The 27958-nt window shown below is 47.8% G+C and overlaps 2 protein-coding genes across 3 annotated transcripts in view; one reads left to right on the forward strand and one right to left on the reverse strand.

Moving 5' to 3' along the window:
* The window catches only part of chid1 (chitinase domain containing 1), a 94023-nt gene extending 89500 nt beyond the window's left edge, over window positions 1-4523 (forward strand). The window contains exons 10-12 of the mRNA XM_078221365.1: window positions 539-619; window positions 2107-2149; window positions 4229-4523. Of these exons, the coding sequence (XP_078077491.1) occupies window positions 539-619; window positions 2107-2149; window positions 4229-4327 (223 nt within the window). The 3' untranslated portion in view covers window positions 4328-4523. The remainder of the gene's footprint in view (window positions 1-538; window positions 620-2106; window positions 2150-4228) is intronic.
* A 19293-nt stretch (window positions 4524-23816) lies between these two features.
* The window catches only part of tspan4a (tetraspanin 4a), a 213547-nt gene continuing 209405 nt past the window's right edge, over window positions 23817-27958 (reverse strand). For both annotated transcript variants that reach the window (XM_078220372.1, XM_078220371.1), the window contains 2 exons: window positions 25472-25555; window positions 23817-24207 (listed from right to left, as the gene is read on the reverse strand). In XM_078220372.1, coding sequence (XP_078076498.1) covers window positions 24139-24207; window positions 25472-25555 — 153 coding nt within the window. In that variant the 3' untranslated portion in view covers window positions 23817-24138. The remainder of the gene's footprint in view (window positions 24208-25471; window positions 25556-27958) is intronic.

Consider the following 27958-nt stretch of genomic DNA (forward strand, 5'->3'; position numbering starts at 1 on the left):
AAGGTTTCGGGTGCAATAAGCCCCATCCACAGGCTTGTGCAGCGTGATTCGGAATCACTGATATTTTTTCAGGCAGAGTGCATATGGGGGTGCCTGAGAACGGGTCTAAAAGTCAGATCTGAAACACTCCCAGTTTCAAGTCCACCTAGTATTTAGGATGAAAATGGTAAAATAGGGCCCATAGTCTCAAAGGTTAATGTTAAATATGTAAATACATGGCCTACATCATCAGTGATGTAAGTATATGAGAGATAGCTGAGAGATAGTTCTATGTAGAGTCTCATACTTAGCCTGTATCTAGTATTAATACTGTAGTTACAATAATGTTCAGTCTTTGTAAAGTTTACCAAGAGCCTTGCCTCCAGCATTATCTGTCAGTCCAGATCTTGAACCCACGACAATGATAGCAGAGCTACTATTTCTGGGCAAATGTAAGTTCAGTAAGGCACTAAGTGCCACTTGTGCTGAGAGTGAGTAAGAACTAACATCATTTCCATTAGACAGAATTAACTGATCACTGACAGCTTTACTTTTTCAGATATATCGAGATTCTGAATGATCACAAGGCAAAGCTCATTTGGGACGAGCAAATCGCTGAACATTACTTTGATTATAAAAGGTAAGCTTTTGAAAACACGTTAAAAGTTCCATGACTTTATTGTTGAGAAATTCCTCCATTCTAACTGTGAAAGTCCTTACCAGTTCTTCCCAAGGTGCCTATCCACTAAACTATTAAACTGAAATATTAAACTTCAAAATCTACAAAGTAATGAGAGGGGCTAATGGTAATGAGTGGATATAGAGAGGTTAGAGAGAAGGAAAGAAGGGTGCAGAATGTAGAGTTCGTCATTGCTATGCTGTAGAGAATGATCAATTAAATATGAGGCAAGTCCATTCAGAAGTCTGATGGAAGAATCTGTTCTTTGTGTATAGCGGGATTAATGAGTGAGTTGTGTATAGCGGGATTAATGAGTGAGTTGTGTATGCAGGGGTTAATGAGTGAGTTGTGTATGCAGGGGTCAATGAGTGAGTTGTGTATGCAGGGGTTAATGAGTGAGTTGTGTATGCAGGGGTCAATGAGTGAGTTGTCAATCGAGGAGTTAATGAGTGCGTTTTGTACGCAGGGGTCAATGAGTGAGTTGTGTACGCAGGGGTTAATGAGTGAGTTGTCCATCGAGGGGTTAATGAGTGAGTTGTCCATCGAGGGGTTAGTGAGTGAGTTGTCCATCGAGGGGTTAGTGAGTGAGTTGTCCATCGAGGGGTTAGTGAGTGAGTTGTCCATCGAGGGGTTAGTGAGTGAGTTGTCCATCGAGGGGTTAGTGAGTGAGTTGTCCATCGAGCGGTTAGTGAGTGAGTTGTCCATCGAGGGGTTAATGAGTGAGTTGTCCATCCAGGGGTTAGTGAGTGAGCTGTCCAACCAGGGGTTAGTGAGTGAGCTGTCCATCCAGGGATTAGTGAGTGAGCTGTCCATCGAGGGGTTAATGAGTGAGTTGTCCATCAAGGGGTTAATGAGTGAGTTGTCCATCGAGGGGTTAGTGAGTGAGTTGTCCATCGAGGGGTTAGTGAGTGAGTTGTCCATCGAGGGGTTAGAGAGTGAGTTGTCCATCGAGGGGTTAGTGAGTGAGTTGTCCATCGAGGGGTTAGTGAGTGAGCTGTCCAACCAGGGGTTAGTGAGTGAGTTGTCCATCGAGGGATTAATGAGTGAGTTGTCCATCGAGGGATTAGTGAGTGAGCTGTCCATCGAGGGGTTAATGAGTGAGCTGTCCATCAAGGGGTTAATGAGTGAGTTGTCCATCGAGGGGTTAGAGAGTGAGTTGTCCATCGAGGGGTTAGTGAGTGAGTTGTCCATCGAGGGGTTAGTGAGTGAGCTGTCCAACCAGGGGTTAGTGAGTGAGTTGTCCATCGAGGGATTAATGAGTGAGTTGTCCATCGAGGGGTTAGTGAGTGAGCTGTCCAACCAGGGGTTAGTGAGTGAGCTGTCCATCCAGGGGTTAGTGAGTGAGTTGTCCATCGAGGGGTTAGTGAGTGAGTTGTCCATCGAGGAGTTAGTGATTGATTGTGAATCCTTGTCAAACACTCAGTCTGAACTGTGGAATTTGTTTTCAGGCACCAAGGTGGGAGGCATGTTGTGTTTTACCCGACACTAAAGGTAAGAAAGTTAATGAAAATCTTTAAGAATTTCTGCACTGATTTTTAAAATGCTATTCTACCTCGGTGTGCCTGAGGAGTCCATCAGTAATGTTTGTCACATTTCCCTCATTTCTCATGGGGATGAATCCCAACGTGGAGAATTTCACTCTCACCTCTCTCCTCGGTTCCTTTGATAGCGGCTCATTCCTGTAAAATCTCTCAAGTTGTGTCACCCGATAGTATCATATAGCACTTATACAGCACAGAAGGAGGCCAGCAATTATTGCGCATCCCTAGTTGCCGTTCAGAAGATGGAGGTGAAGTGCTTTCTTGAACCGCTGCAGTCTCTGAGGTGCAGATACACCCACAGTGCTGTTACAGAGGGAATTCTCGGTTTTTGATTCAGAACGGTGATATATTTCCAACTCAGTGCTTTCTCTGTCTCTCTCCTAGTGACTACATTCTACAGACATTCCTCAATCCTCTCACAATGCCCTCTATCTCTCTCCCAGTGATTCACTGTACAGATATTCCTCAATCCATTCTCAATGCTCCCTCTCTCTACCAGTGATTCACTGTACAGATATTCCTCAATCCATTCTCAATGCTCCCTCTCTCTACCAGTGATTCACTGTACAGATATTCCTCAATCCCTTCTCAATGCTCTGTCTGTCCCTCTCCCAGTGATTCATCATACAGATATTCCTAAATCCTCTCTCAATACTCCCTCTCTCCCAGTGACCACACTGTACAGATATTCCTCAATCCTCTCTCAATGCTCTCTGTCTCTCTCTCTCTCTCCCAGTGACTACTGTACAGATATTCCTCAATCCTCTCTCGATCCTCGCTCAATGCTCTCTCTCTCTCTCCCAGTGACCACACTGTACAGATATTCCTCAATCCTCTCACAATGCTCTCTCTGTCTTTCCTCGTGACTCACTGTACAGATATTCTTCAATCCTCTCTCAATGCTCTCTGTCTCTCTCTCTCCCAGTGACTACTGTACAGATATTCCTCAATCCTCTCTCGATCCTCGCTCAATGCTCTCTCTCTCTCTCTCTCCCAGTGACTACTGTACAGATATTCCTCAATCCTCTCTCGATCCTCTCTCAATGCTCTCTGTCTCCCTCCCAGTGACTACACTGTACAGATATTCCTCAATCCTCTCTCCATACTCTCTGCTGCTCTTTCTGCGAGCTCCCACTTGTCAGCCAATCTTCCACCTTCCCCAGATACTCCTTCCTAATGATTTTTAATCTTGCTGCTTCTCTCTGTGCTCTCAAAGCCTAAAGTTTTGACCATGTTTTGGTTAGTACTCTTCCCAGCTATGCGAAACACCATTGGGAGATTGCTGTTTTTTATAAATGCTAATTGTAAGTTATTGGATTTGAACACTGCAGAGGCTGAACTTTGTATTCTGAATCCACTGTTCTAATTTCCTTAGTAAAACTGGGTTATGAACCAGATTCTGTTATTTTGAAACAGTTTGATTGATGGCTGATGCTGCAGCAGCATAATTTGTCCCAGAGCTTTGTGGTGGTTTATCTAACCTGTCATTGATTAATGGGCTGAGACTTCATATAAACTCTGCAGCCTGTGAGCTACAGTCCAGAACAATGACTCAAACAGGAGACAAATCATCACACAAAAGCATGCTCGTACACCTACACGTGCACAGTTACACACATGGACTCTTGTACACACATGCACACGTGCAAACATACAGGAATGCACGCTCGCAACATGTGCATGCTCATACACCCAAACATGAGCGCGCACACCTGCATGCTTGCACGCACATGCACATTCTCACATATGAATGAACACACATGCTCACATACACTTGCGCACTTGTACATCCTTGCACAAATGTGCACACATGCCCACTTTTGCACATGATTTTGCATGCTGAATGTGTATCCAATAGAATCACATTTCAATCAAAAGTGTCTATCTTGGCTCTATTGGATCCACATTCAGACTGATTTTAAAGAGAAGGTGGTACATTATAAACAGTGGCACTGACTGTGAAAAGCACAGAGCACAATGCAATGTGTACAGCAGATTGACTCACCCTTTGCACATTCTTCTTTTACAGTCTATCCAGACACGATTGGAGCTGGCTAGAGAATTGGGCACCGGGATATCTATCTGGGAATTGGGACAGGGACTAGACTATTTCTACGACTTGCTATGAAAAGATCGCTGAGCAACCCAAGGTCATGCTGTGAGACACTAGCTGACCAGAACCAATCACAGTCTCACTTTCCACAGTTCCAGTGTCCAGCTGCACTTTGGGAAGAATTTGAAGTTTAAGTAACTGTTGAACTTTAACCTGGAAGCAGAAGTCCAGTTCCTAAAGCCACTCTTAAATAAAAGTTTCTATGAAAACATCTCTGTATATTTTCTCTGTATTCTCTCTCCACAATAGACAAGCTTCCTGTCATCAGCTTCTCAGACTATGCTAACACTGTGCGAGTTTCACTTCTGTCTGCTTCTGGTGCTGGAGATGAGATGTAATTCTAACTCCTATCCAGAAAACCCAGGAGACGGGAAAGGTCTGAACTTGATGCGAATTCCAGACTGGAGAAGTAACTGAAGTACATTTATTTCTGAGATTGGAGCACAAGCTGAGAGCTTGCTTGGAGGGCCGAAGGGCCTGTTTCCTGTGCTGTACTGTTCTTTGTATGGACAGGGCTTTTAGCTTTAAATTGCTGCTTTTGTGTACAGTCATATTAGTGTGTTGCTACTGGGAGGAAAACGGCACAATTAATGCCATGTCCTTTGTGATAACAGCACACCCACTTCTATTAGCAGGTTACACTCAAGTCCCATGTTCCGGACTAATGCTAACTTTATTTTGTGTCCAACATGTTGATGTCATGTTGAGTGAGTGCCATATTGTCAGAGGTGTTGTTTTTACAGAATTGTAGAACATTATAGCAAGGGAAAAGGCTGTTTAGGATACCAAGTCTGTTTCAGTGTTAGATCCACATGAGCCAGTCAGTGTAATGACACACTCCTGCTCACTTCCCAGACTCCAGAATATTCCATGGACGGAATTTTCCCATCCCGCCCGAACTGGGAATCCCAGCGGGCAAGACATGGACCATGCAAAGGTCCATTGACCTCGGCCGAAAAATCCCATCTTTTATCTCAAATCCGATCTCTTTCTCTGCAACAAATTACCATTGAAGCGTATTATACCCATCCTTACATCTTCCCATTCATTCTCGGCAACATCAAGGAAGAGTTTGTATCTGAAATGGACAGTGTATGACCTGCTGTGTGTGAGGTTGTCCTCAGCAACCTGGTTTCTGTTTCATTCTTCGCCTGTTCTGGTTGGCAGAGTTTTGTTCACATCACAATTTTAAAGAAATCGTTCTCGAGATATGGGTCTCTCTGGATTGAATGCTCATCCCTAGTTAACCTGATTTAATGGGACTGAGGGCCAATAAGACTCCAAATTATTGGTATCTTGTGCAATGAGAAAAGATTAGTTGACAATCTAGTTGTGAGAGAATCCTTGGGGATGGGTGACCATAATATGATAGAATTATTTGTCAAGGTGGATAGTGATGCAGTTGATTCTGAGACCAGGGTCCTGAATCTCAAAGGTAAGTATGATGGTATGAGACATGAATTGGCCATGATGGATGGGAAACATTACTGAAAGGAAAGACAGTGGACAGGCAATGACAGGCATTTAAAGAATTAATAGATGAACTCCAGAAGTTGTTTATTCCTGTTTGGCACAAGAGTGGTAAAGGAATTGTGGCCAAACTATGACTTGCAAGGGAAATTAGAGATAGTATCAGATTCAGGGAAGAAGCATACAAATTGGCAAGAAAAAACAATAGACCTGAGGATTGGGAGCAGTTTAAAATTCAGCAAAGAAAGGCCAAGGAATTGATTAAGAAGGGAAAAAATAGAGTGTGAAGGAAAGCTAGCAAGGAACATAAAAACTAACTAAAAGTTTAGGTATGTAAAGAAAGAAAGATTGACAAAAACAAATGTAAGCCTCTTACAGTCAGGGGAGAATTCATAATGGGGAATAAAGTAATGGCCAAGGAATTCAATTTGTACTTTGCTTCAGTCTTCACAAAGGAAGACATAGGAGGGTTCTGAGAGAACTAAGTTTTTGTGAGGAGCTGAAGGAAATCAGCATTGATAGAGAAATGGTTTTGGGGAAATTGATGGGATTGAAGGTGGACACCACCCCCCCCCCCCCACCCCTCCGTGCCCCCCCACCCCCCAAATATATTATCTCCAAATTTGCAGATGATACAAAGTTGGGTGGGAGGGTGAGCTGTGAGGAGGATGCAGAGATGCTTCAGCATGATTGGGACAGAATGTGTGTGCAGGCATATGTATGGTAGATGGAAATGTGGATAAATGTGAGGTTATCCACTTTGGTAGTAATAATAGGAAGACAAATTATTACTTGAATGGGTGTAAATTGAGAGGTAGATACTCAGCGAGACCTTGTGCATCAGTCGCTGAAAGTAAGTGTGCAGGTATAGCAGGCAGTAAACAAGGCAAATGGTATGTTGTCCTTCATAGCAAGAGGATTTGAGTACAGGGATAGGGATGTTTTGCTGCAATTGTATAGGGTGTTGGTGAGGCCACACCTGGAGTATTGTGTGCAGATTTGATGTCCTTATCTGAGGAAGGATGTCCTTGCTATAGAGGGAGTGCAGCGAAGATTTACCAGGCTTTTTCCTGGGATGGCAGATCTGTCATATGAGGACAGACTAAGTCGGTTAGGATTATATTCACTGGAGTTTAGAAGAGTGAGAGGGGATCTCACAGAAATTGACAAAATTCTAACAGGGTAAATTCAGAAAAAATGTTCCCAATGGTGGGGGAGTTCAGAACTAGGGGTCATAGGTTGAGAATAAGGGGTAAACCTTTTAGAACTGAGGTAAGGAGAAATTTCTTCACCCAGAGGTTGGTGAATGTATGGAATTCACTACCACAGATCAGTCATGATCAAAATGAATGGCGATGTACGCTCAAAGGGCAAATGGCCTACTCCTGCTTCTTGTTTCTATGTATTTGTCTGGAGTAATTTGTAAGGGCAGGCCACCAAAGGTCTGTCCCTGAAGAACATTAATGAACCTTTTGGGTGAATATGACAATCTGACAATTCTGTTGTAGCCTCCAAAAGTACAGGCAGAAATATCTTGTAATGATCTGTCTAAGGGTTGCTCCTCTGCTCATTTCTCTATGCCTTGTGGTCTTAAACTTTCTTTTTTAGTTTCTTACAGCAGCTTCACATTTAAGTTGTCTTAACATCATCATTCCCTTCCTTCCTTTTGATCTATATCTCTCGAATCTCCCTGCAGTTAGCTCCTTCAATGTTCTGATACCTTTGAACGAAGCCTGTCCTACATTGTTATCTTTTGATGATGTTCTTGAACAAAGATTCCTCCTGCTCCATCCTGAGAACTTCTGTCCAGCTAACCCACTTCTCCATCCTTCTCCACAACTTCCCAATCTTTGGATGTCCACTTTCAGCCCCATGCAACAAGACACTCCAAATTACAGTCTTGATAATTCTTTCCTTAGGATCTCGACTCTTTCTCACGCTGAGCCATTCTTTCTGTTTGGTGAATGCATTCTTTGCTGTTTTTATTCTAGTTCTGATTTCCTTCTGGAAATATCAATCTTCTGACCAGTTGTTTCCCAGGTACTTGCATTGTGATACCTGTTCCAGTTTTAACTTTTCCAGTGCAGTCTTCAGAACTCTCATCGTTTAGATATTATTTTTCATTCTGTCAGCTTCCACCACTTCCTTCAGTCTATCCACTGATATCCGTTATTCTTGTCCTAGTTACTAGGGTCTACCTGCTTGTAAATCTCACTAACTTCATCAGACAACTCCTACTTTGATACTTCATCCAGTGAATCTTTTATTATGGTTCCACATAGATATTATCGACAGCCATATCTCACCCTGCGGTCAATTACACCATCTTCGCTTTGAGTAATTGCTGTTGAATTGTAGTGGTCTGTCCCATGTAGAGAGCTATGATCATTCTTTTATCTCTCCAGTCTCACCTCCAGCAATTTTTGCCAGTTCACCCAGCCAAAAGCATTTTCATAATCCACAAAGCAGATGTTCTCTGCTTCATTCTACTGCTCTTGTAGGCTCTCTCATTCCACAACCCTTCCTAAAACCAAACTGATCGCAGCTATGTTGCTTGCTTTGACTCCCAGTCTAATTGCTAGGATCTGTAACATGAGATACCTGTGTAATTAAAATTATGGTGAAATTATCTTCATATTTTGTGCTATTTCGTTTCTCCAATGAGACCATTTTCCTCAAAGTCTTCAGGCCATTCTCCCTTACTCCCCTGTTCCTCACACTCCAGGTCCTCTTTATCATACTCTTTGGGCGGCACGATAGCACAGTGGTTAGCACTGCTGCTTCACAGCTCCAGGGACCTGGGTTCGATTCCCGGCTTGGGTCACTGTGTGGAGTTTGCACATTCTCCTCATGTCTGCGTGGGTTTCCTCCGGGTGCTCCGGTTTCCTCCCACAGTCCAAAGATGTGCAGGTTAGGTTGATTGGCCATGCTAAAATTGCCCCTTAGTGTCCTGGGATGTGTAGATTAGAGGGATTAGGAGGTAAAATAGATAGGGATATGGGGGTAGGGCCTGGGTGGGATTGTGGTTGGTGCAGACTCGATGGGCCGAATGGCCTCTTTCTGTACTGTAGGGTTTCTATGATTCCTATACCTGCAGGAAATCAATCATGTTCTTCAGCTTTACATGGCCCCAATCCTTCTATAGCTCAAAATATTTCACAATCCGAAAGGTCAGATCCAAAGCCATCCTGTGAAATGTCTTGAGCTTTCCTCTTTGATGTACTCTTTCCATCTATTTTTTACATACTCAGGTCCTGATCTCCTCATCAATTCCACTTTGCACATGATACCTTGCCTTCCTTCAGTCAATTTCTACATTTTCTCAGTATCAGTTACACAGGGCCTTGATGAGGCCACACCCTGGAATATTGCGTGCAGTTTTGGTCTCCTGGTCTGAGGGAGGATGCTTTTTCTCTAGAGGGAGTACAGAGAAGGTTTACCAGACTGATTCCTGGGATGGCAGGACTGATGTATGAGGAGAGATTGAGTCAGTTAGGATATTTGCTGGAGTACAGAAGAATGAGACAGGATCTCATGAAAATCTATAAAACTTGAGACAGTTTAGATACAAGAAGGATGTTCCTGGTGGTGAGGATGTCCAGAACCTGGGGTCACAGTCTGAGGTTACAGGGTAGACTGTTTAGGACAGAGATGGGCAATTCTCCCAGCCCACTGCACTAATTTGTATTGCAGCGGGCCAGGATACTCCAGCAGCCTCCACACGTCTCCAGCAGCCGGATTCCCGGTGCCGTCAGCTCCGCACCAGGAATCGGCACGAAGCTGCATAATTTATTTAGATACAAATTTACATACAATTTTAATATTAGTGGCCCGGGACTGATGTCTCTGGGACCGCTGGCCTCTGCCTTCCGCCTCCTGGGCCAGGAGTATTTCACTCCAGCAGGGTTTAGTATAGCTCCCAACTTGAAGGGAGCTCGCAGTCCAACCCCGCTGGAGTGAACGGGGGGGCAATCGAGCCCCCCACCCCCTGAGGGTCGATCACCAGGGGTGCCCCCTGGGCATTGGCACCTTGGCAGTGCCAGCCTGATCACATGAGCATTGCCCAAGGGGCAGTGCCATGAGCCTTTGGGGGCGATCAGTGGGAGTGGGGGGTCCCACTGCCACTCTGCTGGGGTGGGTCGGGGCTGCTGGTGGTGGCGGGGGGGCATTGGGAAACCAAGGTTGTGGAGGGAAGGATACCTGGGCTGCGGGTGGCGGATTGGGCTGGCCCAAGAATGTTTGGGGGGGGGGGGGGGGGGGGTGGCTTGCATAGCTGGCAATGCGTTGGCTGCGGGGCTGGCCAGCGATTGAGAGTGTGTGTAGATGTATGTCTGTGGCACTGTGGAGAATGATGGTCAATCTGATCCCACTGCCCCTGTGCTCCACACAAGATGAGGATGATATTTTCTGTGATCTCCCATCCTTTACCGAGGAGTTGGAGCAATCAGTGAAAGGGCCCAGAGGATATTCACACCAGTCTCAGCATATCTAAGCAACTTTGATTTAAGATTGAATTGACCAGGCAGACCTGTAGGGATGTTTTAATTTAAATGCACTCGGATTCTGAGCTGCAGGATTTCAAAGCAAACAGCTTTCTCTCACCAGTGATTTATCTTTCAATGCTTAGGGTTATTCCTAATTAGGAAAGCACACAGGCAAACGATCAGACTCTCAACAGTCACATCTATTTCCTTCGAACTGTGTTAGGAAAAAACATCACAGCAGGTTATGAAGGTGCAGTAAATTGAAAGCAGCCTGAAGCAGCAGGACAGAGACCTTTCATCATTGGTTCCCAGATGAGTGCACCGTGTTGTTTTGTGTCATTAATGTGTGACTGGAATTGCTCACTCTCAACTGCTTAAAGGCGAGGTATTAATCACAATCTTAGCTGCTTAAAGACTCCATAGATTTCTTTCTCCTTCACTCTCGCAGTCTTATTTACTTGTAATGCTTTCCAAATGTCACTTCCCCAAAGCGTTAACAATTGGGGTTGAGTTTAGTACAAGAAGCAGATAAATGGTTTTGAATCAGATCATGTTCTTCAATTAACCTGACTCTTTGTATTAATGGAGAACAAATAAATGTCACTTTCCATTATCGAACCAAATCCTGATGCCATACTGCCCAGTTTATTCAGGGTTGTAATGGTCTTAATCAGGTGAGCCTCACCTGCCCCAGGTAGTTTATTTCAGAATTCAAATTTAACTATCGTTGTGGTGAGATTCAAGCCGAGGATGCCAGAGCATTGTTCCAGGTTTGTGGTTTACTAGTTCAGTGACTTGTACCACGAGGCCACTGGGGGAATCTAAATAATTTCTCAGCTCACGCATGCCTGCCACCAAGGCGATTCACCATCTGCCATGGTGGGATTTGAGCCTGGGACCTCAGAACATTGCTCTCGGTCTGTGGATTGCCAGTCGAATGACTGCGAGCACCAGCCTTCTAAGCTGCTGCGATTGTCTGCAAGGAAGGTGATTAGAGCTCTGACTAGGGCCTAGGACTCGCCATCTGTTGCTGTTTATCTCCTATATAAGATATAGATGAGGAGGAATTTCTTCTGAGGGTCAGGAATATTTGGAAATCTCCGACAAAGAGTGCAGTGGAAGCTGGGTCATTGAAAGGCAAGAAAATGGTAAAGCACATGTATATATAGTAACACAGATTAGAAAGCGAAACTGAGTTTAAAATTTAAAAAAGGTACACAGAACATTGCGCAGTTCCAGTAGAGTTGATATCAGCAGGCGAAAAGTTGGTTTTTCATTTCCAGTGTTTTGTAGTTTGGCAGAGAAGCTTCCCAATTCTCTTTACAGGTACAATCCTTTTGCTCAAATCCCTCTCTCTCTCTGACTGTGGAAGCCAGCCCTGTGGGGGCTGGCTTCCACAGTCAGAGAGAGAGGGATTTGAGATATAACTAAAGAATTGTCTTTTTGCTGGCGCACTGTGTGGCTTCTCATTGGCTTTTTCCTCAGTTCAATTCCCAGCACTTGGTCTCACCAAACACACACAGTCAGGCACTGGGGCAGCTTTTTAGTTGGCTTTTAACCCATCCTTTGTACATTCCATCTGGGAAGTCGAGACACAACTTCATCTAGGCATTATTCACAGGATTTCTTGAGATAAGATGGCCATTGTGTCCCTTTGTCTCTATCAGAGATGGTAAGCAGTCCCTGGATGCTTTTAGAGGTACCTTGTCTGGTAATAAAGTGGGATCTGTGGTCTCTTAGAGAATCACCCTGCAGCACTTTACACGCTCAGCCGTCTTTGAATTGTCTGTCCACTTTTAAAACTCCTAGGCCTGATTTAAAGTCTGATACTGTGTGTAATTCTGTGTTTTCTCTCCATCATCATGAGAATATTGCTGCCTGAATTAGACAATTTTTTTTGATCTACTGGAAGTCAACTGTTACTGAAAACAGACAGGAAACTTGAGTTGAGGCCACTGATCATCAGATTTTATTAAATGGCAGAGCAGGCCGGAGGAGGAAAATGGTCTACTCCTGCTCCTAATTGGTACTTTCTGATGTTCAGAGTGATTGGGGTGAGGGGTAACTGAATTTGCCAGTTCCAACAAGGAGTTGCACTGAATTATGTTAAAGGACATTTTCACTCCAAGAATACGACTATCAGGAGAGGTGAACTGATCAACATTTTGAAAATTATGGTGGGGTTTGTTAGCGTAAACGTAGAGAAACCGCTTCAATAGACATCAGTGGATATGATAGTGTCGGTACTATCTAACCCCGGACAACCCCCACTCCTTCTGACTACAAACCCACCCTCCTGACTCTGAACCCCTGACTATTTCTCAACCCTCCCACCAACCTATTCCACCCATCCTGCCCACTTACCTTACACATTAACCCTTCTCTGCCTTCTCAAGCTGCAGGGACTTATCCACTTGACGGCAGCTAATGCTGTAAAAAAAGGGGGTTTCCCTTTCCCAGACACTGTGGCCCTGGACTGCGGCCTCGGGAACCCACTGCACTTTTCTCACCAGGTTCCAGTCGGAAGGTTGAGTGAGGAATGTGCAGATCTATTCTGGTGTAAGTTAAAAGGAGTGGATTGGTATTCTGACTGTGATTGTGACTCATCAGAAGTTGTGGCCCATTGTGGATACTGTCTAGAAGTTCTGCTCCACTTTACATTTCAACAAGGCATTTCCTATTTTGATCAGCAGTGCTAGCTAACTCAGCCAGCAACTGTGTGATCTCACAAACCACATGCTGACTATCCCAACAACACAAATTCAAGAGACGCTATTGAAAATATGGAGTAAAAATAAGCATGATAAATCATTGCAGAGAGGACTTACAGCACAAGGACTAAGTGTGGATAGCTGATGTTATTTAAAATTATAATCAGTAATTATGAAACCCAGTCTTGACTAATGTTCGATTATGGGAGTTAAGTAAATGAAGCTTTATTATTAAGTAGACAATTTCAAAAAGAGGTCAGAGAATCATGGAAGTAAGCTGCGGGTTAATTAATAATAGATGGATGTCAGCTGCAGGCAAGAAAATGGGATAGAGCAGATCTAACAGTGCACCAGATAAAGAGAATGTACGATAGAGTGGGAATGTAGTGGGAGGCCTCACTGTTCGCTGTCAAATTGGAGCGCCTTGCGTAATGGCACCCCAGCACTCTAAAGTTGGCTATCCCCATAGGGAAAGTTCCTACACTGTGTGTGTTAGAGTCAGATTACCCCATGGGAAAAGTTCCTACACTGTGTGTGTTAGAGTGAGATTACCCCATGGGGAAAGTTCCTGCACTCTCGGTATTGCAGGGTGAGCTCTAAAGACTTGCACCAATTTTGTATTTTAAACAGAAAATTTTGAAAATCAATTTGGACATTTGCACAGTAAATCAGAGGATTTTATTTTTCACAAATGCTCCTACACCGCGTGTGTTAGAGTGAGATTACCCCCTGGGGAAAGTTCCTACATGGTGAGCCCGATTTTACCATCGTGTTGGGCCCGTATTCAGGTGCCAAAACTTGGTAAAGTTGGGCGTGTGGCGAGTAGCGCGATCCGCGCCCGCCTCCGCTCCGGTTCCCCCTTTACCAAGACCCGAAAATGGCTGCGATCGGGGAGGGGGATCTGCTGTCACTCTGCCTGTGATCAGTGAGGGGCAAGGTGAGTTCCACTGCCATTGCCTGTGATCAGTGAGGGGGATTAGGGCAGCTATCGGTCTGGGTGGCAGGTGGATGGGGGATAAGGGGGTCAGTATTGTGGTGGGGGTGGGGCAGCGTCTGTGGGGGCCAAGGGGAGGCGTTATCCGGCCCGGGAATGATGTGCCGGGGAGCCACATTGTATCATTTTTTTTCTGCGCATGCGCATTGGAGGCACCAATTGGGGCTGCAGGGTTTGGGGCGCGTTAAGCCCCGCCCACAGGCTCATGCGCCGCGATTCTGACTCGCTGATATTTTTGCAGGCAGAGTGCGTATGGGGGCGCCTGAGAATGGGTCTAAAAGTCGGATCTGAAACACTCCCAGTTTCAAGTCCGCACAGCACTTAGAATGAAAATGGTAAAATAGGGCCTCGTGTCAGAGTGAGATTACCCCATGGGGAAAGTTCCGTGTGTGTTAGACATGATGTGGAGATGGCGGCGTTGGACTGGGGTAGGCACAGTAAGAAGTCTCACAATATCAGGTTAAAGTCCAACAGGTGTATTTGGTAGCACGAGCTTTTGCAGCGCTGCTCCTTCATCAGCTGAGTGGAGGATTAGGTTCACAAACAGGGCATATATAGACACAGACTCAATTTACAAGATAATGGTTGACTGACAGACAGCTGACAGAGAGATCCATGGTGCAGTAAACGAATTGGACTCCTCCGGAAGGCCGCTGCCCTCAACTCGACATGTATGCCCAAGCCGTCAGGAGGTGCGTCGATGTCATATTCATCAGCCGCACTCAAGACAGCCCCCGAATGTCACCCAAGCACAAGGCAATGCCATCTCAAGACCAACCACAACATTGTCATCAAACCAGCAGACAAGGAGGAACCACTGTCATACTGACCAGAACGGATTACTGCAAAGAAGTGTACCGACAACTGAATATCGAGGAACACTACAGACAGTTACCGCAGATCCGACCAAAGAACACACCCGTCAACTCAACAGACTGATCAAGACCTTTGATCCGGACCTTCAGAGCAACCTCCGTGCTCTCATCCCACGTACTCCCTGCGTTGGAGATCTCTATTGCCTCCCGAAGATACACAAGGCCAACACACCCGGCCGTCCCATTGTATCAGGCAATGGGACCCTGTGTGAAAACCTCTCTGGCTACGTCGAGGGCATCCTGAAATCCATCGTACAAAGAACCCCCAGCTTCTGTCGCGACACTACGGACTTCCTACAGAAACTCAGCGCACATGGATCAGTTGAACCAGGAACACTCCTCGTCACAATGGATGTCTCGGCACTCTACACCAGCATCCCCCACAACGATGGCATTGCTGCAACTGCCTCAGTACTCAATGTCGCCAACTGCCAATCTCCAGACACAATACTACAACTCATCCGCTTCATCCTGGACCACAATGTCTTCACCTTCAACAACCAGTTCTTCATCCAGAGACATGGAACAGCCATGAGGACCAAATTCTCACCTCAATATGCCAACATCCTCATGCACAGGTTCAAACAAGACCTCTTCACCGCACTGGACCTTCAACCTACGCTACACCCTAGAAACATTAATGACATTTTCTTCCTTTGGACTCACGGCGAACAATCACTGAAACAACTATATGATGACATCAACAAGTTCCATCCCACCATCAGACTCACCATGGACTACTCTCCGGAACCGGTTGCATTCTTGGACACACGCATCTCCATCAAGGGCGGTCACCTCAGCATTTCACTGTACCGCAAGCCCACAGATAACCTCACGATGCTTCACTTCTCCAGCTTCCACCCTAAACACGTTAAAGAAGCCATTGCTCTGTATACACAGGATCTGCAGAGATGAGGAGGATCACAACAGACACCTCCAGACGCTGAAAGACGCCCTCGTAAGAACAGGATGTGGTGCTCAACTCATCGATTGACAGTTCCGACGCGCCACAGCGAAAAACTGCACCAACCTCCTCAGAAGTCAAACACGGGACACGGTGGACAGAGTACCCTTCGCCGTCCAGTGCTTCCCCGGAGCGGAGAAGCGATGGCATCTTCCCCGGAGCCTTCAACATGTCATCGATGAAGCCAAACATCTCGCCAAGGCCATCCCCACACCCCCACTACATGCCTTCAAACAACCACACAACCTCAAACACACCATTGTCCACAGCAAACTACCCAGCCTTCAGGAGAACAGTGACGGCGACACCACACAGCCCTGCCACAGCAACCTCTGCAAGACGTGCCAGATCATCAACACGGATGCCATCATCTCACGTGAGAACACCATCCACCAGGTACACGGTATATACTCTTGCGACTCGGCCAACGTTGTCTACCTGATGCGCTGCAGGAAAGGATGTCCCGAGGCATGGTACATTGGCGAAACTATGCAGACGCTACGACAACAGATGAATGGACACCACTCAACAATCAACAGGCAGGAGTGTTCCCTTCCTGTCGGAGAACACTTCAGCAGTCAAGGGCATTCAGCCTCTGATCTTCGGGTAAGCGTTCTCCAAGGCGGCCTTCGAGACACACAACAATGCAGAATCGCTGAGCAGAAACTGATAGCGAAGTTCCGCACACATGAGGATGGCTTCAACCGGGATCTTGGGTTCATGTCACACTATCTGTAACCCCCACGACTTGCCTGAGCTTGCAAAATCTCACGAACTGTCCTGGCTTGAGACAATTCGCACCTCTTTAACCTGTGCTTAACCCTCTCTTCACTCGCATTGTCTGTACCTGTAAAGACTTGATTACCTGTTAAGATTCGCATTCCAACCATTATCTTGTAAATTGAGTCTGTGACTATATATGCCCTGTTTGTGAACCCAATCCTCCACTCCCCGTCCCGCCTAGACAATCCCCGTCTCCCCGTCCCGCCTAGACAATCCCCGTCTCCCCATCCAGCCTAGACAATCCCCGTCTTCGCATCACGTCCAGATAATCCCCATCTCCCCGTCACGCCCAGACAATCCCCGTCTCCCCGACCCGCCTAGACAATCCCCGTCTCCCCATCCAGCCTAAACAATCCCCATCTTCCCATCACGCCCAGACAATCCCCGTCTCCCCGACCCGCCTAGACAATCCCCGTCTCCCCATCCAGCCTAAACAATCCCCGTCTTCCCATCACGCCCAGACAATCCCCGTCTCCCCATCACGCCTAGACAATCTTGTTGGACTTTAGCCTGCTGTTGTGAGACTTCTTAATTCCTGCATTCTCGGTATTGCAGGGTGAGCTCTAAGGACTTGCACAAATGTTGCATTTTAAACAGAGTGTTTTGAAAATCATTTTGGACATTTGCACAGTAAATCAGAGGATTTTATTTTTCACAAATTGACAGATATATATGTTATCATAGAGTAAAGACAGAGGAATTACAAATTGTACGTAATAATGACAATTCACATGAAACAGTGAAACCGTAAAGTGATGGAATATAAAATTACAACAAACAGAACTTATTACTATTCTATATCTTACTGTAATAGATTGTAACCGTCACTGATTCCCCGATATCGTAACAGATTGTAACAGTCACTTCGCACTGACACTAATATTGTGACAGTCACCATTACCGATACCATAACAGTTGGTTGCTTCCCTCCGAATGGTGTAACAGGTTGTGACTGTCACCATTCTCAATACTGTAACAGATTGTGATTGTCCGGTCTCCCTCCCCCCACCTTCCCAATAGGTTGTGACGGTCACTATTCCCCCTCGTCCCCAATACTTTAACAGTTATTTAACCCCATCTCCCCATCACGCCCAGACAATCCCCGTCTCCCCATCACGCCCAGACAATCCCCGTCTCCCCATCACGCCCAGACAATCCCCGTCTCCCCATCACGCCCAGACAAACCCCATCTCCCCATCACGCCCAATCCCCGTCTCCCCATCCTGCCCAGACAATCCCCGTCTCCCCATCACGCCCAGACAATCCCTGTCTCCCCATCACGCACAATCCCTGTCTCCCCATCACGTACAATCCCCGTCTCCCCATCCCGCCCAGACAATCCCCTTCTCCGCATCATGCCCAGACCATCCCCGTCTCCCCATCATGCACAATCCCCGTCTCTCCGTCCCGCCCAGACAACCCCCGTCTCCCCATCACGCCCAGATTCTCTGGGCAGGATGGGGAGACAGGAATTGTTTGGGCGGCATGGTAGCACAGTGGTTAGCACTGCTGCTTCACAGCTCCAGGGACCTGGGTTCGATTCCCGGCTTGGGTCACTGTCTGTGTGGAGTTTGCACATTCTCCTCGTGTCTGCGTGGGTTTCCTCCGGGTGCTCCGGTTTCCTCACACAGTCTGATGATGTGTGGGTTAGGTTGATTGGCCATGCCAAACAAATAGCCCCTTATTGTCCTGAGGTGCGTAGGTTAGAGGGATTAGCGGGTAAATATGTAGGGATATGGGGGTAGGGCCTTGGTGGGATTGTGGTCGGTGCAGACTCGATGGGCCGAATGGCCTCTTTCTGCACTGTAGGATTTCTATGATTCTATGATAATCCCCGTCTCCCCATCACACCCAGACAATCCCCGTGTCCCTGTCACGCCCAATCCCCGTCTCCCCATCACACCCAGACAATCCCTGTCTCCCCATCACACCCAGTCAAGCCCCATCTCCCCATCACACCCAGACAATCCCCGTGTCCCTGTCACGCCCAATCCCCGTCTCCCCATCACGCCCAGACAATCCCCGTCTCCCCATCACACCCAGTCAAGCCCCATCTCCCCATCACGCCCAGACAATCCCTGTCTCCCCATCACACCCAGACAATCCCCGTCTCCCCATCACACCCAGTCAAGCCCCATCTCCCCATCACGCTCAGACAATCTCCATCTCCCCATCACATCCAGTCAAGCCCCATCTCCCCATCACACCCAGACAACCCCGTTTCCCCATCACACCCAGACAATCCCCGTTTTCCCATCACACCCAGACAATCCCCGTTTCCCCATCACGCCCAGATAATCCCCATCTCCCCATCACACCCAGACAATCCCCGTTTCCCCATCACGCCCAGATAATCCCCATCTCCCCATCACACCCAGACAATCCCCGTTTCCCCATCACGCCCAGATAATCCCCATCTCCCCATCACACCCAGACAACCCCGTTTCCCCATCACACCCAGACAATCCCCGTTTCCCCATCACGCCCAGATAATCCCCGTCTTCCCATCATGGCCAGACAATCCCCGTCTCCCCATCACGCCTAGACAATCCCCGTCTCCCCATCACGCTCAATCCCCGTCTCCCCATCCCGCCCAGACAATCCCCATCTACCCATCCCACCTAGACAACCCCGTTCCTCCATCCCGCCCAGACAATCCCCTTTTCCCCATCCCGCCCAGACAATCCCCGTCTCCTCCTAACACCCAGACAATCCCCATCTCCCCGTAATGCACAGATAATCCCTGTCTCCCCGTCCCGCCTAGACAATCCCCGTCTCCCCATCACGCCCAATCCCTGTCTACCCATCCAGCCTAGACAATCCCCGTCTCCCCATCACGCCCAATCCCTGTCTACCCATCCAGCCTAGACAATCCCCGTCTCCCCATCACGCCCAATCCCTGTCTACCCATCCAGCCTAGACAATCCCCGTCTCCCCATCACGCCCAATCCCTGTCTACCCATCCAGCCTAGACAATCCCTGTCTCCCCATCACGCCCAATCCCTGTCTACCCATCCAGCCTAGACAATCCCTGTCTTCCCATCCCGCCCAGACAATCCCCGCCTCCCCATCATGCCCAGACAATCCCCGTCTCCCCATCAGACCCAGACAATCCCCATCTCCCCGTAATGCACAGATAATCCCTGTCTCCCCGTCCCGCCTAGACAATCCCCGTCTCCCCATCACGCCCAATCCCTGTCTACCCATCCAGCCTAGACAATCCCTGTCTTCCCATCCTGCCCAGACAATCCCCTTCTCCGCATCATGCCCAGACCATCCCCGTCTCCCCATCACGCCCAGAAAATCCCTGTCTCTCCATCACGTCCAGACAATCCCCGTCTCTCCATCACGTCCAGACAATCCCCATCTCTCCATCACACCCAGACAATCCCCATCTCCCCATCACGCCCAGAAAATCCCTGTCTCTCCATCACGTCCAGACAATCCCCGTCTCTCCATCACACCCAGACAATCCCCGTCTCCCCATCACACCCAGACAATCCTCGTCTCCCCATCACGCCCAGACAATCCCCGTCTCCCCATCACGCGCAACCCCGTCTCCCCATCCTGCCCAGACAATCCCCGTCTCACCATCCCGCCCAGACAATCCCCGTCTCCCCATCAAGCCCAACTAATCACTCCCCATCACACCCAGACAATCCCCGTCTCCCCATCACGCCTAGACAATCCCCGTCTCCCCATCACGCCCAGACAATCCCTGTCTCCCCATCCTGCCCAGACAATCGCTGTCTCCGCATTACGCCCAGACAATCCCCGTCTCCCCATCCCGTCCAGACAATCTCCGTCTCCCCATCACGCGCAATCCCCGTCTCCCCATCACACCCAGACAATCCCCGTCTCCCCATCACACCCAGACAATCCCCGTCTCCCTATCCCGCCCAGACAACCCCGTCTCCCCATCCCGCCCAGACAATCCCCGTCTCCCCATCACACCCAGACAATCCCCGTCTCCCTATCCCGCCCAGACAACCCCGTCTCCCCATCACGCCCAGACAATCCCCATCACGCCCAGACAATCCCCGTCCCGCCTAGACAATCCCCGTCTCCCCATCCAGCCTAGACAATCCCTGTCTGCCCATCACGCCCAATCCCCGTCTCCCCATCACGCCCAGACAATCCCCGTCTCCCCATCACGCCTAGACAATCCCCGTCTCCCCATCCACCCTAAACAATCCCCGTCTTCCCATCATGGCCAGACAATCCCCGTCTCCCCATCACGCCTAGACAATCCCCGTCTCCCCATCACGCTCAATCCCCGTCTCCCCATCCCGCCCAGACAATCCCCATCTACCCATCCCACCTAGACAACCCCGTTCCTCCATCCCGCCCAGACAATCCCCGCCTCCCCATCAGACCCAGACAGTCCCCATCTCCCCAACACGCCCAGACAATCCCCTTTTCCCCATCCCGCCCAGACAATCCCCGTCTCCTCCTAACACCCAGACAATCCCCATCTCCCCGTAATGCACAGATAATCCCTGTCTCCCCGTCCCGCCTAGACAATCCCCGTCTCCCCATCACGCCCAATCCCTGTCTACCCATCCAGCCTAGACAATCCCTGTCTTCCCATCCCGCCCTGACAATCCCTGTCTTCCCATCCAGCCCAGACAATCCCTGTCTTCCCATCCCACCTAGACAATCCCCGTCTCCCCATCACACTCAAACCCCATCTCCCTATCACGCCCAGACAATCCCCGTCTCCCCATCATGCCCAACCCCTGTCTCCCCATCCTGCCTAGACAATCCCCATCTCCCCATGCCGCCCAGACAATCCCGTCTCCCCATCAATCCCAGATAATCCCTCCCTCCCAGACAATCCCCCCCTCCCCATCGCGCCTAAACAATCCCTGTCTCCCCATCACGCCCAGACAATCCCCGTCTCCCCATCACGCCCAGACAATCTGTCTCCCCATCACGCGCAATCCCCGTCTCCCCATCACACCCAGACAATCCCCATCTCCCCATCACGCACAATCCCCGTCTCCCCATACTGCCCAGACAATCCCCGTCTCCCCATCACGCGCAATTCCCGTCTCCCCATCACACCCAGACAATCCCCGTCTCCCCATCATGCCTAGACAATCCCTGTCTGCCCATCACGCCCAATCCCCATCTCCCCATCATGTCCGGACAATCCCCGTCTCCCCATCACACCCAGACAATCCCCGTCTCCCCATCACACCCAGACAATCCCCGTCTCCCCATCATGCACAATCCCCGTCTCCCCATCATGCACAATCCCCGTCTCCCCATCATGCCTAGACAATCCCTGTCTGCCCATCACGCCCAATCCCCATCTCCCCATCATGTCCGGACAATCCCCGTCTCCCCATCGCGCCCAGACAATCCCCGTCTCCCCATCATGCACAATCCCCGTCTCCCCATCCCACCTAGACAATCCCCATCTCCCCATCACACCCAGACAATTCCTTTTTCCCCGTCCCGCCTAGACAATCCCCGTCTCCCCATCCCGCACAGACAATCCCCATTTCCCCATCATGCCCAATCCCCGTCTCCCCATCCCACCTAGACAATCCCCGTCTCGCCATCATGCCCCATCCCCGTCTCCTCATCCCGCCTAGACAATCCCCATCTCCCCATCCCGCCTAGACAATCCCCGTCTCCCCATCACACTCAATCCCCATCTCCCTATCACGCCAGACAATCCCCGTCTCCCCATCATGCCCAACCCCTGTCTCCCTATCCTGCCTAGACAATCCCCATCTCCCCATGCCGCCCAGACAATCCCGTCTCCCCATCAATCCCAGATAATCCCTCCCTCCCAGACAATCCCCCCCTCCCCATCCCGCCTAAACAATCCCCGTCTCCCCATCACGCCCAGACAATCCCTGTCTCCCCATCACGCCCAGACAATCTGTCTCCCCATCACGCACAATCCCCGTCTCCCTATCCCGCCTAGACAATCCCCATCTCCCCGTCCCGCCCAGACAATCCCCGTCTCCCCATCACGCCCAGACAATGCTCGTCTCCTCATCCCACTTAGACAATCCCCGTCTCCCCATCCCGCCTAGACAATCCCCGTCTCCACATCCGGCCGAGACAATCCCGTCTTCCCATCAAGCCCAGACAATCCCCTTCTCCCCATCCCGCCCAGACAATCCCCGTCTCCCCATCCCACCCAGACAATCCCCGTCTCCCCATCCCGCCCAGACAATCCCCGTCTCCCCATCAAGCCCAGCTAATCACTGTTTCCCCATCCCGCCCAGACAATCCCCATCTTCCCATCACGCGCAATCCCCGTCTCCCCATCACGCCCAGACAATCCCCGTCTCCCCGTCCCGCCTAGACAATTCCCGTCTCCCCATCCCACCCAGACAATCCCTGTCTCCCCATCCCGCCCAGACAATCCCTGTCTCCCCATCCCGCCCAGACAATCCCCGTCTCCTCATCCTGCCTAGACAATCCCCGTCTCCCCATCATGTCACAATAAGTGTTAACCTGGAGTGTTTGATTGATCTCACGTCAGAGACACCCCCTACTGTGTGTAACATGCCAGTTTGTTCAGCAGCAGCACCATTTGTTAGCTGAATTGCTGTGTTATTTTGGTTTGGAAATGATTGGGTTAGTTGTGCACACTGCAGAAAGCCAGTTCTTCAGGAATTCTTCAGCCTGTTGCTGCTGGCCATCTTGTTTTCTTCGCTTCGGGTTGTGTTCCATCACGGCTTCCTGTCAGTCCATTGAAAAGACAAGGGCAAGCCGCAAGGGGAAGGATCACAATGTTTTAAAGCTTAAAGCTATTCAAATAACTTTGAGAATAAGAGGTATAATTTCCCGGTATCTGTAATATTCAGCCAGGACTGAACATTACATGGCGTCAGAGCTTAACAATACACACTGTCATTGGCGCCTCAAGTGTTTATTGCTGATGAACTGGGTCACTGTCTATTCCAACATCTGTGCTGTGGTTTCCTGTACGGTGGATGAAGACATTGGAGGAATCGCTTGAGGAAACACCAGGACAAATCAATGTACGGCTTGATAACAATAGTTATTTCCCAGGTAAAGCCACACGGACAGCAGTGTCCAGGTTGCAGGGTGATTTATGTATTTGGTCAAATATAATCCTGCTGTCAAAGTTAAATTTGAAACCCTGAAAGATAAATTCCCCGCCCCATAATGGATGAAGTTTGTCAGGCTTTGCTACCACTTACTCCTCCAAAATACAGGGCAATATTTGGCGTCACAATTAGATTCTTTTGATGGTCACTTCTTGTCCCAGTACCTTTGTCTGCAGTTATTTTCATTTTCATTCACGCTCTGCCCCGTAACACAATTACACACAAATCTTCAAGGTGATTGCCATTTGAAAATGCTTGAATTACTGACACCATTGCTTGCTGCCCACTCTTCCCGCCAGTTGTTTGAGTGGTAGAAGGCGATAATAACAATCCATTGGTCAGGTGGAATTCAGGTGGGGCAGGATAACACCATGGAACAGGAGCTGACACTGCAGCTATCCCCAATCTATCACTCGTAGAGAGCAGCAGGACATGGGGTCAGTCACTAGGCATAGTAGGTGTCAGCTTTCACTGCATGACAGTACAAGGTCAAGGCAAAGGTCAATCCCACAACCTGAGGAGACAGACAACAAACCAATGATCACATAATACATTAAGAATCGATTCCACAAAAAACAAAGGATGAATATAGTGGTTACTGTGCGGTAGAGAGAGAGAGGACAGATACGGAGATTACATCGTGGTTTAGAGAGGATGGATATAGAGATTACAGTGCTGTACAGAGAGGACGGATATGGACATGACAGCGCTGGATAGAGAGAGAATGGATATGAAGATTACAGTGCTGGAGAGAGGAAGGATATGGAGATTACAGTGCTGGATAGAGGGAGGATGGATGGAGAGATTACAGTGCTGTATGGAGAACATGGATATGGAGATTACAGTGTTGGATAGAGAGAGAGGACGGATATGGTGATTAATGCGGGATAGAGGGAGGATATATGGAGATTACAGCGCGATATAGAGAGAGGATGGATATGGAGATTACAGCACAGTATAGAAGAGAGGACGGATATGGTGATTAGTGCGGGATAGAGAAGAACGGATATGGTGATTACAGTGCAGGATAGATAGAGGATTAATATGGGCATTAAGGCGATCTGAAGTTAGATATTCCAGCATAAGTGGACATTTTGCCTCGTTATACCTATTCCACCATTCAATGTGATCAGAGTCATTTCTGCCTCAACCCCACATTTCCATATTATCCTCAATTCCCTGTTTAAATATCTTTCACTTCAAAAATCTTTGTCTTGAAGACTGTTTGCATCTGTCTATCTTTGCATCTCTCGAGTAGTGATTTCCAAAATTTGCCAGCCATTTGTAAGGTTACTTTTTTTCCTTCGTAGACCAAAATTGACCCTTTATTCAGCAAACATGACCCCACATCTAAAGGCCTCAACCAGGTGTAATATCCTCCCAGCATCTACCTGTCAAGTACCTTTCTATCTTAGTCTTCAAGTCCATAGACAGTATGGGCTTCGTCTACTCTATTTCTCCTCACTTCAATAATTAATTTGAGGAAGCTATGTTTCAGTTTCTCCAAAGCAAACCTATCCTTTCTTAGATAAGGAGCCCAAAACTGTGATCTCAGCAATGCCTAAATATATTAGCCATGTTTTACTCTCACACTCCAATCCCATTGTAATAAATGTATCATTTACGCTTCTTGATGCTTCCAGCATCAACTTGTTAACTTTGTGATTTGTGTACAAGAACACCCGGATCCCTCTTCATAGTGAGATGGGCTTTGGAAAAGCAAGTGATCCAGGCAGCAAACACTGATTCACAATAAAATGAGCACACTGCAGCCTAACCTGGACCAGCGCTGAGCAAAGTGTGAAGATTCCCAAAGCCAGAAGGTTGTCCTGAAGCCACATCTTGACCTTTTCATAGCAGGCCTGTAAAAAAAAAGGACACAGCTACTCATTACTCTCAGACCCCAGTGAGGCGCTATAGGGTCAACCGGAGTGACTTGCTAATTCCGTGGGTTTAATCGCATCAACCCCAAACACCACAATGCCCCCAAGCTGGATCCCCAATAGGTCTGAACCACAGTCAGAGACATTGATCAGAGGCCTGGGTTAAGGGAGTTAATGAAAATGAGCAGTTGATCACAATCCTGCCTAACTTTGAGATCGAGTGTGTGCAGAACAGCCTCGTCTGTGCTGTCAGCTCCTATGATTCTAAACCCTTAATAAACAGCATGCATCTCAATGTCATGTGAGGGCCAGCCTCAGTTTCTCCACACAATTAAATCAGCTGTCTCACTCACACATGAATAATGATCAGTGCAGCAGCTGGGAACCTGATCACAGTGACCGCTTTATTTCCCAACCTTCACCTTGAGAATGGAGAGGGACAAACATTTCTTTGACTTCAGGAGCAGCATCTGACAGTACCTTCTTTACACCCCTGTTATCTTGCTGACAGCAACTTGCATTTATGTAGTGCCATTAACATTGTAAAATGTGCCATGACACTTCCCAGAAGTATTTACAAGCAGTATTAGATGCTGAGCCACATTCAGAGATTTCACATCAGGTGAAAGGGGATGTGTTAAAGAAGGAGAGAGAGGCAGAGAGGATGGGCCAGGGGATTCCAAAGCTTAGCGCCCAGGCAGCTGAAGGAAGTGATTCAAATCAGGGATATGAAGAGACCAGAATTGGAGAAGCTCAGATAAATCGGAGGGTAGACTGGAGGAGGTTTCAGAGATAGCGGGAGGCCAGGCCATGGAGAGACTGGAAAACAAGGGGGAAGAGTTTTAAAATGGAGGTTTTACTGGATCAGAAACAAACGCAAGGTCACTGATCGCAAGGCTGACCAGGATGTGGTGAGAGTTAAGATGCTCATGTGCCCTTTCATTTCACATGTATTTTTAAGTAAGCCTTAAAGTATTTTGGAGCTTTCAAATCGAGGCCCAATAATTTGTGTGCGTGTGGTTCCTGGAGAGTGTGGATGGTGAACAGCTGCCTAGGTTTACCCAAGTCTGAAACTATAGCTATGCATATAAGACCAATAGGATTTGGAAATGCCCAATTAAATTACATGTTTGTAGTTGATAGCTGAGTGCATTAGGAGGTGCTGGAAGCTCCAAGCTAATTACCTAGCACTCCTATTACATTGAGCATTTATTCACTGCACCTTCATTCATTATTTATATCCCCCCCACTGTTTCTCCTTCAAACGTTCAGCCTTTTAACTGTGACAGAAATAATTACAATTTGCCTTTCTCATATAGCCTTTCATAAAGTTAAAGTTCACAAAAGGCTTCACAGAAATACAAAATGAAAAATTGAATATTGAATTAAAAAGGAGATATTAAACGGGACAGCTTTAAGAGTTGAGTTTTAATGAAGGGCTCGAAAGAGGAGAGAGGGGGAGTATTTGCAGGGAATGAATTCCAGAATGTGGGATCTGGGTGGCAGAAACAATGACCACCAATATCAGGCAAGAGGTTCATGCCTCCATCACTCTCAGGCAGTGCATTCCAGATTCCATTCACTGCCTTAGAAACCTTTTCCTCACATCACCTTTACTTTTTGTTTAATTATTTAAATCTATGCCCACACCTTCTCAATCCTTTCATGAGGGGAACGATTATTCCCCATCTACTCTTACCAGACCTCTCATGATTTTGTGCATCTCTATCAAATCTCATCTGAGCCTTGTCTTCCCAAAGGAGAACATTTCGAACTTCTCCAATCTATCTTCGTATTTTGTACCATTTCCAATACCTTCACATTCTTTCTAAAGTATAGCTCCCAGAACTGGACACAATACTCCAGCAGAGGCTGAACCAACATTTTACTCAAGATAAACAAAACCTCCTTCCTCTTGTACTCTATGTCCCTATTAATAAAGCCTAGGATGGTGTATTCTTTATTAATTGCTCTCTTAACCTGACTTGCTACTTTAATAACTCATGCACATGTATACCCCGGTCCCCCTGCTTCTCCAGCCATTTGAGAATTATACCCTTTCTTTTATACTGTCTCTTCATGTTCTTCCTACCAAAATGAATCACTTCACGTTGCTCCTCATGAACTTCACCTGCCACCTCTCCAAGTTCTGCACTGTCCCCCTCACAGTTTAAAATGCTTCCAAGTTTTGCATTATTTCCAAATTTTGAAATTGTTAACCTGCACACCAAGATCTAGATCATTAATATATATCAAAAAAGGGGGGTCCCAATATATAACCCTGGGGAACCCCACTTCAAACCTTACTCCAATCTGAAAAATATCCATTAACTGTTACTCTCTGCTTCCTATTATTCATCTATTTTGTATCTACACTTCGAC

Source organism: Mustelus asterias, chromosome 9 (genome assembly GCF_964213995.1).
Source record: "Mustelus asterias chromosome 9, sMusAst1.hap1.1, whole genome shotgun sequence".
NCBI lineage: Eukaryota > Metazoa > Chordata > Chondrichthyes > Carcharhiniformes > Triakidae > Mustelus > Mustelus asterias.